Consider the following 12,148-nt stretch of genomic DNA (forward strand, 5'->3'; position numbering starts at 1 on the left):
TTGTAAAAAGAAATGACTTTAAAGAGATTTTAAGTGTGTTCTTAAAATATTTGTGAGCAATCATGCATTTGATCGATAGATTTAAGATTCTTACTGAGAGGTTTACACAAATTTTCTCCCAACACTTGTATTATGACTCACTAACTCCCTGGTTATTGTTCTCCTTATTTTAGATACAAGGAAACAGACAAAGAGTGTAAATTATTCCCCACGTATATAGAATGTTAGGGAGTTTTTGAGTTCAAGTTTAAGATAATCAGATTCCAGGGTTGAAACTCTTAAAAACTCCACAATTTTCCCACATATTTTCTGATATAAGACTGGGGATGGGGAATGAAATTTACATTTTTTGAGGATCTAGTAGATGCCAGGCAAATGCCAACTGCACTCACCCTGCAGAGCAGAAGAACAATTCTTTATTATAGTATGGGATACCGAAGGCTTCTGTATATGTTGTTCAAATTTCTAAGTCAAATGTGTAAAGAAATCATGATATTTCACATATTAGACATATCACTGGGAGTATAGGAAAAAAATGAGAAACTCATCTAAGAATGAGATTGTGAGTTCATCTCTTTACTTACCTGCCATATATAACTGTGATGGAGAGTGAAATCAACGGATCTCTATTTCTTTTTCTGCCAGTGAAGAAAACATTTATAACTCGCTTCCTCAATGTAAAGTAGTCTTATTTATGCCTAGACCAATCTCCACCTCTTCTCTGATCATGTTATTAAAAGCCCACATCTTAGGTGAAGATTTTGGTCCTTGGCTGTCTTATTCTTATGTCCTACAATTATAGTTTCATCATCATACTGGATGCCTTCACCTGCACTCCTCACCTCCACACAAGTTCAGCCATTTTCTCCTATAGTGATACACTGAGCTCTCCATCTCCCTGTTGTGTTTTGTTTCTTGTTTTTTTTCTCCCAGCTCTAAGTCATAACTTCAGTATCATGCTTTCATTTATATTTTTTTTCTATTTTCCACAATCATTTCTTACCAGCATTATTTTAGGATTATATTAAGGACTTGTCTCCATAATTTGACACATTCATTTCATAAATATATTTTATAAGTTGATTGTAAAGTGTGCTGAAAGGTAACTCATTATATGGAAAAGATGAGAGAAGGAGGAACTGGGGTGCAATTTTAAATATGGCCGACTGAGTAAGCCCTGCTGTGCAAGTGATGTGTTAGCCAAGACTTGGAGGAGGTACAAATACTTTTGCAGTTTAGATATTTGAAAGGAGTCACCTGACATCATAGAGCCCAACTCACAGAAGGCTTTTATTTAAATGCAAAGAATGCAGGGCAGCAAGAGAGGAATGCAGGCATACACTGGGGGCCAGAGAGATGCCTCAGGCACAAGGTCAAAAGTTTCTTATTTTAAATTTTAAACAGCCCATCATTAATCCCACTGCCCTCCTCTCAGCAAAATTAGAAGCCAGGTATTCAGGCTTTCCCACAGGTTAAGACTCACAGCCCCACTGCGGCTGTAAACCACCCCTGTCTCACAGGCATCAAGCTGGCAGAGCTCTCCCTACACGCACCTAGGCAGGAGCTTCTCAAGCACATGAAAGATCCAATGAAAAAAACTTCAGGCCTGATCCAGGAGAGAAAGGATGTTACCTCATACCAGGGGTAGTAAAGGCGGTCTTAGGAATACATTTTGAATGTGAACCAACAGAGTGAGTTGAGAGTTTGGCTGTAGAGTGTAAGAAACAGTGCTTAGGTGATATTCATTTCTTTTTTTTTTTTTTAATTTTTATTTTTTATTTTTTCAGTGGGTTTTGTCATACATTGATATGAATCAGCCATAGAGTTACATGTTAAGTTAACTCAGAGCTCTCTGTTCCTAAATGTGTGCTCTTAATAAATTTAAATTTAATAAATTAAATTTAATAAATTTAAAATAAAGTTAAAAATTTATTTGAAAATTTATGGATGATGAAAGAGAAGAATCTGCATAGGAAATCATGAGCCAAGACAGGTGTCTGATATGCCATGATATAAAGGTTAAAGTTTCTCATTTATGAGAAGGAACATGCTTGCTCAGTTTGCAATTGTTTGGACTTTAGCTCACCAAGCTCCTCTATTCCATGGGATTCTCCAAGAATACTGGAGTGGGTCGCCATTTCCTCCTCTAGGGGATTTTTCCCGACCCAGGGATTGAACCCGCATCTCCCATGTCTCCTGTATTGCAGGCAGATTCTTTACCTGCTGAGCCACTGGGGAAACCCAAATAGGAATGCAGTTGAAGTATTAACTAATTTTGAAGTGGTAAAGGGAGGGATTTAGCATGATAATGTCCTCTTTTAAAAGATTTCACAGGGATATATTAGGAGAAAATGTGGTCAGATTCAGGCAGAACTGGACACAAGTAAAATGGAATGCACAGTAAAAGTGTCATGAGGGTAGGATTGGATGATATGGAAAGAGTACAGGTTTTGAGACCTAAGGGATAGATTTGGTTGAAGTGGTGACTGAGTGGATGTATTTGGCTTAGAATAAAAGAGGACGATGAAGACTTAAACATTCTGACTCAATGGATAATGATACCTTTTACTATTGACATACTGTACAGTTGGTGAGAACCCATTTGGTGTTGGAGTGATAAAGCAGAGGGGAGTGAAGAAGGCGTTTGTTTTGAACATGTGTGATACTGGTCAGAAATGCACAGAAGACTGGAAGTTCTCTTCCTCTGTAGATAAAAATAGAGAAAACAGTAATTATTTCCTTCTTCACATACTTATTGCTCTTTTCCTCTCTGTTTCCTTGTTCGTGATTTTCTTTGACTCATGTTTTAGAGACATACATAAATGCCATTTATAGCATTTCCTTTTAATGTGACTATCACAGGTGTTTCTAGAAAAAGATTAAACAAAACAAACAAAAAACTTGGGTTTACAAATTCTGTGGAGCACATATGTGCTTCTGTGGAGCATAAACTGTGACAGTATAAACTGTCTTATTATACTAATTGATTGATATGCCTATAACTCTGTAGTAAAATTAGACAGCTTACGTTAGTTTATAAAACATAGCATTTTTATTTTTCTATGTCTCTTTTACAACAGTGGCTAAACAATATTTCAAAAAACACAGCTTAGAGAAAAGATATTATCAAGAAACAAACCATTATCTGGCCTGATTCAAGAATGGGAAAAAAAAAAAATCTGCTTTTCTCTCCTTTTGTGATGGCTTAAAGTTTTCAATTTTACAAGCCAAAATAAATCCTGTGAGTGAAAGCATGTAGGCTTGTCTCATTTGATTCTGTTCTCAAACCCAAGTTCACGTGCCTGATGCACACTGAGGCCAAACAAATGGAAATCACAGTATTTGGAGCAGAGAAAGGTTTGTTGTAGGGATGAACCAAGGAGAATAGGAGGCTAATGTTCAAAGAACCCAAACTCCCTGATGGCTTTTGGGGAAGAGTTTTTATAGGTAAAATTTGGGGCAAGGGCTGCGAGGTGCGGAATTTCCCTCTGACTGGTTGGTGGTGAGATAGCAGGGCCGTGTTCCAGCCATCTCAGTCCTCAGCCTTTCCAGCCAGTGTGGGTCCACTTGCTTGTGCTCAGCCTGAAGTGACCTCCTCCGTCTGGGCTGAGGCGGCCCTAGTTCCTGCTGAAGAACTAAAGGTATGTTCAAACTACTAGGCACATCACCCGAGGAGAAACCACGCCAGGCCCCTTGCTGCACTATCGTTTCTTCCTGCCTTCCCTCACTTCCCTGGTCAGCAACTGTCTGAATATGCCCTTTGGAACTCCTGGAAGGTCGAGGAAGCTGAAAGCCTTTTTCCTTCAAATAAGAAATGGGAGACATGGAAAGACTTTTGTGCCCAGGAGGGCCCCACAGGGTCCTGCTCAGCTTCAGTCCTTATACTTCCATGATCCTCTACTTGGTCCTGGGAGGTTGTTCCATCCCAAAGACACATTCCATCATGCACTCTGCCACTGACTGCCTGAGCTCAGATGCCCACAGCCCTGCTAATCACTCCCATCTCAAGAGAGGACACCTGGGTCCACTGTCTCCAGTAGCTTGTGATTCTCATGCACTACCCATTCCAAGCTTTGGGAGATTAAGAGGATATTGAGTGTTGTAGGTCAGGACAGGCCCAGGGCCCTCAGAGAGTCCCTGGCCTCCATTCTACCTTCAAGGAATTAAACTGAGAGTTCCTGAGAACCTATTCTATCTCTAGGTGACACTTCCCTGGCCTCATGGAAAATTGAGTTCTAGAATATATCTTGTCCTTTGAAGGACCCAGACTTGCTATCTCTCTTGACGGATGTGCTTCTGCACATTTCAAAGTGTTATTTATGATTTAGGGAAGTGATCCTGGGCTAGACGTGGGGGGAGCTCATCACAAAGGCCAAGAGTTTCCTTTGCCAAATGAGCAGCTAGCTGATGACGGATACACAAGAGGTGGTCCATCCATACAATGGGATAGTATTCACCCACAAAGAAGAAGGAAGCACTGATATGCAACAGGTGGATGAATCTTGAAACCATTATTCTATTCATGGTTTCTGTGAATAAAATCAGTCACAGAAACCATATATTATGCATTTCTATGGAACATACAGAACAGGAACATCTGGAAAGACCAAGAATAGTGATTATTAACTGCTTGCGGGGTGGGGGGTGTGGGAAAGAGGGGAATGAAAAACTGGGGTGGGGGATGATAACAGTTAAAGGGTAGAGGCCTTGCTTTTGAGGTGAGAGAGCAGAAACTGACTGTGGTAACGGTTGCACATATCTCTGAATATATTGAAAATCCTACAGTCATTCACCTGTGTGCTTTAAGTGGGTGAACTCTGTGGTAAAAACCATACACATCAGGATGATTCTACCATACCTTTCCCTCATCCCCTTTGCCACTACCTTATTTGGACCCATTATGATTCATGTCCTGCCTTATTTAAAACTAATTTCTCAGGATCGGTTTCCCAGGAGTGTTATTGCCTCCTAGGTCCAAGTTTTAGACCTGATCAGACTTTATTTTTGTAATTGTTGGTACAATACATCCTTTCTGTGGACTGTCCTGGGATAAAGGAAGGTGAGGATGAGTGGTGGGCAGAAGGTGAGTTAGCTTTTGAGCCCAAGCAGTTTAAGATATTTGTCAGAAGATTTGTGTGTTGTCTTCTGCCCTGGTGCCCCCTTTCCTCTCTGAGTTTGTCCTGCTGGCTGTATCATTTCTACAGCTTCCTTTGTATGGTTCTAAACGGAGTTTTAACAAACCACTCTTAGATTCCATTTCAAAGTTTCCTTTTCCCTTTCCTCAGCAGAGTATAACCTAACATTGTATTTAAGAATAGGGACACAGTTGAAGAAAAATGCTTTGTATTGTCCTATCCAGGGTCAAGTTCCATATTCTTGATTTTTCCGTGTTTGAAAAGACTTTTTTAAAAAGATTATGAGGTCGGCAGTAGCACGATTTAAGAAATTTTCTTGTAAAAAAAAAAAAAAAAAAAGTTAATATTGCTAGTTTCATTTTTCTCTCCCACCATAGCAAATAAAAGTTTCTAAGAAAACCGTCACATGGAGAATGGAAATTACCGGGAACTTCCCCAGAAGAGCGTGCGTGCTAATTCGCTTCAGTCGTGTCTGACTCTGCGACCCCGTGGACCGTATGCTTCTTTGCCCCTTTACCCCTGCTGAAGAGTTGGAAGGATGTCCACGTTGTCATCACAGACCCGCTGTGCGCAGGCGCAAGCTTTTGCCTGCGGTTCCTTCTTTAGGCCCTGAGCGCCCAGTCACTCAGGATGCCCAGGGATGAGCCAGTGCAGCTGAGAGCTAATTCGAGGCCCTGGTCATCACGCCCAGGGCTCGGGGCAGCATGCTGTGCTCCGGAGGGTTCTGACCGCGAGCCTCAGGGATACCCAACGGTCTCTCACCCGGCTCTGCTTCCTGCGCCCCCACCCAGCCATGTTCCTGCTCCTCTCACTGCTTGCTGCGCTTGGAGGGCTGCTCGCCAGCCCGGGTAAGACTGCGGAGCCTGGACTTCCTTCTCCCTCTTCTGGGTACTGAGCAGAGCTGAGATCTTCCTGCGGAGCAATTTCTGTAGCTCTAGGCTACCTGCCGCCCCTTTCTGGGATTCTCTGATGGTGCCTTCCTCCCACCCCCAGCCACCCCCGGACCAGGATAGGGGATGGAAGATGTTAGCCAAGGATGCATTGTCTCAGCCGCGGAAGGCCTTTCTGGGTCACCCACTCTGTAGCCGGAGGACTTAACCACGTTCGGTAGTGCCCTGGCTTTATTCCTCAGAGACCCGAGGGAAAGGCTTCACCGTGGTTCTGGAAGCCAGCAGGATGGTCCTGCAGCATTGTCTGTTCTCTCTCCATTTGTTTCCTAGCCATTTTCAGTATGCCATTGAAAATCTGTTGAAATCTGGGGACCAAGAAGGAGGCTGGACACACGTAGATAAATTGACTTACAATTGTAGACCCCACCATGTACTCAAAGCTTAAGAATCCCATGCTTGTCGTAGAGGACTGTTGGAAAAAAAAAAAAATCCCACTTTCTTACTACAGATTCTGAGGGAATGTTCCTATATGTCACAGTTCCACAGAAGATAAGGTCAAATGAGAGTGAAGATTGGGAGAAGCAGGTAAATGATCAACAATATTACTTTTAAAGATGGAGTGAAGGAATAATTCAGGAGTGTGGGATGGATATGTATACACTGCTGTATTTAAAATGGGTAACCAACAAGGACCTACAGTATGTATGGCACAGGAAACTCTGCTCAATATTTTGTGGCAGCCTGGATGGGAGGGGAGTTTGGGGGAGAGTGGATACAGGGATATATATATGACTGAGTCCCTTTGCTGTCCATCGTGAAACTCTTACAACATTGTTAATTGGCTATGCTGCAATATCAAATAAAAAGTTAAAGAGTATCAGTTTTATAATTTAAAAGCTTAAGATTATTTTCATTTACCTTTGCATTGAATCAGATCATACTGATTTGTATTCACTTGCAAAGTCACATGTTTTTATTGTTAATTCCTGGGCCCTTCCCTTCATCTCTCAGACTCTTCTGAAGCACTTGTTCACAATTTTCAAGAAATATTAAATACTATTGATGAATCATACTGGTAGAAATAAACAACATTAATTAAGTGTGACAATGGTTCAGACTACAATTTATGGAAAGAAAACATTATTAATGGTCACAGTTAAAGTGACAGAAAAAATGGTTTTGAGCAAGATTTAGACCTGTGAATCTGACCCAGACACATCAGACTTATTAGAAATAATGGCCAAAGAAAAGGAAAACTAAAAGTATCACATTTGCCTGAAATTTGATAATATTTAAATAACTGAATTAAACAATTTGAAGTTTAAAGTGATAGATATCACATTTACTGACAATGAAAACATGTCAGTAAATATTAATTAGAAAAAGAATTTGAAAAGTGTGTACTGCTACTAAAAACTAATTAAATTGAAGACATTCCATCTTGAATATTTTCCTGATTAAAATACTTCAAATTGGCATAGTTATACTGTTTTAGATTGCAGACCAGAAACTAGAAATCATAATATAGGGGTTTAGATTTCCACGTGGTTAAGAAATGGGGTCAATATATAGAAACCCTGAGAAAATGCTTTCAGTTTGAAAGAATAATTTTTGAAATGGGTAAGTAAAAAAAAAAAAAAATTAAGACTCCAATAACTCTGTTTTGACATACAGTATTGACATACAGTAGAACATGATTATGTTCTACTACTAAAAAATTATAGTAAAAACTAAAAGTATGAAATTGTACTTGAAAATCATAATAAAATAATTTCCTTTAGAGAAGTTTTTTTTTCATATACTATTCTCATTAATTCTCACATTAACCTTTTGAGATATTTTATATATATTTTCATATATATATGAGAAAGAGGATGACAGATATTAAGGTGGTCAGAGTTATCAGTTTTAGGACATGGAGTCACAATTTTAATTTATTAATCTTTTTCCATTAAGAGTAAACTAGCTACTGTTGAAAAAATATTTGCATATAAGCTTTCTTTTTTTTCTGATTTGCTTGCATTTGTATGTATATTGTCATTGCATGATCACTTTAAACTTCAAGTTGTTTACTTCAGTTTTCTCAAAGTATAAAGCAATGATGCAGGATGTGAAATGTGCAGTGTCTGTCTACATGTTTTGAAATCTATGTATGTTTCATTACTGGTCTGTAATTGGTCTGTTCATATTTTCTATTTTTTCCTGGTTCACCCTTGGGATTTGTACCTTTCTAAGAATTTATCCATTTCATATAGGTTGTCCATTTTCTTGACTTATAACTGTTAATAGTCTCTTACGATCTTCCCTGGTGGCTCAGGGGTAAAGAACCTGCCTGCCAATGCAGGAGACATGTGTTTGATCCCTGGGTCAGGAAGATCCTCTGGAGAAGGAGATGACAACCCACTCCAGTATTCTCACCTAGGAAATCCCATGGACTGAGGAGCCAAAGAGATTGACATGACTTAGTGACTAAGCAACACCAATAGTCTCTTATGGTCATCTATATTTCTATGATGTCAGTTATGACTTCTTTTTCACTTCTGATTTCATTAATTTAGGCCCTCTTTCTTTCTTTTTTTTTTTTTTTTTTTTTTGATGAGTCTTACTACAGCCTTGTAATATTGTTTGAAATCATGGAGTGTGATGTCTCTGGCTTTGCTTTTCTTTTTCAACATTGTTATAGCTATTAATGTTCTGCTTTAGGATTGTTTTCTCTATTTCTGTGAAAAATGACATCGGAATTTTGATAAGGATGCATTGAATCTATAGATCACTTTGAGTGGTATGAAAAAGTATTATTCCCTTCAACTTGTAGACATAGATTATCTATTTATCTGTGTCTTCTCTAATTTTATTCATGATTGGTTTTTAGTTTTCAGTGTGTATGTTTTTCACCTCCTTGGTTACATTTATCCTTAAATATTTTATTCTTTTGTTCTTATTGTAAATGGGGGTGGTTTCCTCTTCTTCTTTCTAATAGTTCATTGTTAAGTGTATATAAACAACACTGATTTTTGTATTTTGGCCTTGTGTCTTAAGACTTTTTCTGGATTCATGTGTTAATTCTGACAGTTTTTTGGCATCGTCTTTAGGGTTTTCTGTACATGTGATCATGTCATCTGCAGAGACAATGTTACTTCTTTCACCCCTTCTGTTTTCTCTGCTTAAGGGAAGCTATCCCGTAACTAGGTGATTTCCTAGCCACTTCCTCCAGTGCATCTGTATAAGGTGGGTGGGGCAATATACGTGGACAAACTCCATTGAGGGAGAAGCTGAAGAGTTAGTTTTATAATGATCATTGGCGTGAATCAGAGCAAGAAAGCACAGGGAATGCCCTCACATCTGTTCAAGTTCCCAGATGATGACTAATTATGTACCCAGTCAGCTGCCAAGTATAAGCTACTTAGAAGAAGCTCAGCCCCCAGGCAGTAGCCTGGAAAGTATGCACTCAAACCCTTTCCACAGAGGAGTTGGGACTTTTATGTTTTTTTCCTGTCCCATCTATCTTGAGCCCAGAAAGATAGTCCTGGGATGTGCTTGCATTTCTGTATAAACATTTTCTCTTAAGAAGACTCTGGGAACCTATAAATGCGGACCCTGTCAGATTTCAGAGTTGGGTGATATGGGATCCAAACCTTCAGGTGGCAGCCTTAAAAGTTGAGGTTGCATCACCAACATTTTCTAAGTAAACATGGAATATAGACTTTAAAAATTGTGACTCGCTATATTATACATCCATAGCATATAATATTATACGTTAGTATGTGTGTGTGTGAGTCACTTTGTCATGTCTGAGTCTTTGTGACCCCATGGACTAGCCCGCCTGTAGGCTCCTCTCGCCATGGGATTCTCCAGGCAAGAATATTGGAGTGGGTTGCCATCTCCTTCTTCAGGTGATCTTTCCAACCCAGGGATCAAACCCGGGTCTCCTGCATTGCGGGTGGATTCTTTACTGCTGAGCTACCAGGGACATCAGTATACTTCAATTTAAAAACAAATCGAGATTCTCATTGTATAGAGAAGCTCCTATTAGGAAGAAACTGGAGACTTGGTTTTCTTGTTGAATTGAGCAAAAAGTGGGGGAGGGTAGTCAGGGGAAGCGCTCACCAGCCCTTTCAGGCTGGTATCCCTAATAGCAGAATCCTGGAAGTATCTCTGATAGCAGTATCCTGGCAGTATCACTAATAGCATACATGTGTGGTCTGATTCAAAGCTGGACCTTCAAGCTGCAACTGAGAATGTGAGTAGTCAAACCCCTTCCAGGAAGAAAGTGAGAGCTGGGTGCTTTGGCCTTCCCCATCTATACACCTGGGAATAACCATGACACGTGCTCATGGACACATGAAAATCTGCCTCTTTGTTTAATGGGAGACTCAAGGACGCCAAGTCCCAGTGGCTGTCTGAACTAGGCTACTTGGAAGCCAGTCCCTTGGGTGGCAGCCTTAAAAGGTGTGCTGCTGAGTAGATCTGGAGATTGTCATGCTGAGAGAAGTAAATCAGACAGAGAAGAAATATCGCATGACACCCCTTATATGGGGAATCTAAAAAGAAATGATACCAATGAACTTACAAAACAGAAAGAGACTCACAGGCTTAGAGGATGATTGTACGGTTGTCAGGGATAAGGATGAGGGGAAGGGATAGTTAGGGAGTTTGGGATGGGTATGGACACTCAGCTATATTTAAAATGGATAACCAACAAGGACCTACTGTATAGCAAATGGAACTCCGCTTAATGTTCTGTGGCAACCTAGATGGCTGGTGATTTTGGGGGAGAATGGATACATGTATACATAAGGCTGACTCCCTTTGATGTACACCTGAAACTATCACAACATAGTCAATCGGCTATGCCTGCTTTGTTGTTCGTTGTGTCTGACTCTTTGCAACCCCATGGGTTGTAGCTGCCAGGCTCCTCTGTCCGTGGGATTTCCCAGGCAAGAATCCTGGAGTTGATTGTCATTGCCTTTTCTAGGGGATCTTCCTGACCCAGGGATCAAACCTGGGTCTCCTGCACTGCAGGCGGGTTCTTTGCCATCTGAACCACCAGGGAAGCCCTAATTGACTATACTCCAATGTAAAATAAAAAGTTAAAAAAAAAAAAAAGTTGTGCCGCTGAATGCCTGGTCCAAACCTTTTGGCGCTGAGGGAGATACTGAGAATCGGGGCGTCTCTCCTGATTGGAAGTTATTTTGCAAGGGCTGGATTTTATGGTATGTGTTTCCGCCTTTCCTTCCCTTTTGCATGGTGGATATTTTCTCAGTCACTCAGTTTTGAGGAGCCATTCTGCTACTTTCTGGATTTCTCTCAGAGGCAATTGACCCATGCAAAGCTTATATTTGATATATCTGTGGGAGGAAGATAAGACCAGAGCCTCTTATCCTCTCATCACGCTTATTTCATGTTCCTGGGTATATTTATTTTTGATTGGATTAACCCTGCTAATTTTATTTGGTTGATTGCTTAACTTTGTGATTTTCCTTTAAAATGTATTATACTTTGTTTCGGCAGGCAGTTAGGTTACCTATGAACCAGATTGAAAATGTCATGCTTGTAATGTCTTTTGTAGGGCTTTCTTGGTGGCTCAGTGGTAAAGAATCTGCAGGAGACTCGGGTTTGATACCTGGGTTGGGAAGATACCCTCCAGAAGGAAACAAACTGTTCTAGTATTCTTGCCTGGGAAACCCCATGGACAGAGAAGCCTGGACAGTCTGTGCGGTCGCAAAGAATCAGACATGACTGAGTGACTAAACCACAATGCCTTTAGGATGAATGTCTAGAGTAACCTTGACTCTAGTTTCTAGGTTAGTTTCTCCTTAACACTAACTTTGACCCTTCTGTGATCTTTACTGAATGACATGAGTGTGTTCAGTGACATTTTTCTCCTCTGGTTGATCAGACCTTGAATGTCTCCCAGCACTATGTGAGCTGTGGGTTTTATTCCTCAGCTCCCCAGTTGTTCTTTGCCCATGGTGTTGGACAGACCTTAAGTTCACAAAGTGGTTCCTACCATCTAGTGTTCAGACCATTGAAGAAGCTCCACCTCTGAGTATGGGAAAAACCTGTGACTTCCTTCCAACAATAGGATATGACCCAGTAGATGGAGGTACCTCTGAGGATCAT

The 12,148-nt window shown here is 40.4% G+C and overlaps 1 protein-coding gene across 1 annotated transcript in view; it reads left to right on the plus strand.

Annotated features, from left to right (window-relative positions):
- Nucleotides 1-5,541: 5,541 nt before the first annotated feature.
- The window catches only part of LOC136176389 (disintegrin and metalloproteinase domain-containing protein 18-like), a 101,483-nt gene continuing 94,876 nt past the window's right edge, over nt 5,542-12,148 (plus strand). Inside the window, exons 1-4 of the mRNA XM_065946539.1 lie at nt 5,542-5,580; nt 5,742-5,983; nt 6,356-6,441; nt 6,534-6,610. Of these exons, the coding sequence (XP_065802611.1) occupies nt 5,542-5,580; nt 5,742-5,983; nt 6,356-6,441; nt 6,534-6,610 (444 nt within the window). The remainder of the gene's footprint in view (nt 5,581-5,741; nt 5,984-6,355; nt 6,442-6,533; nt 6,611-12,148) is intronic.

This window comes from Muntiacus reevesi, chromosome 10 (assembly GCF_963930625.1).
Source record: "Muntiacus reevesi chromosome 10, mMunRee1.1, whole genome shotgun sequence".
In the NCBI taxonomy this organism is placed as follows: domain Eukaryota; kingdom Metazoa; phylum Chordata; class Mammalia; order Artiodactyla; family Cervidae; genus Muntiacus; species Muntiacus reevesi.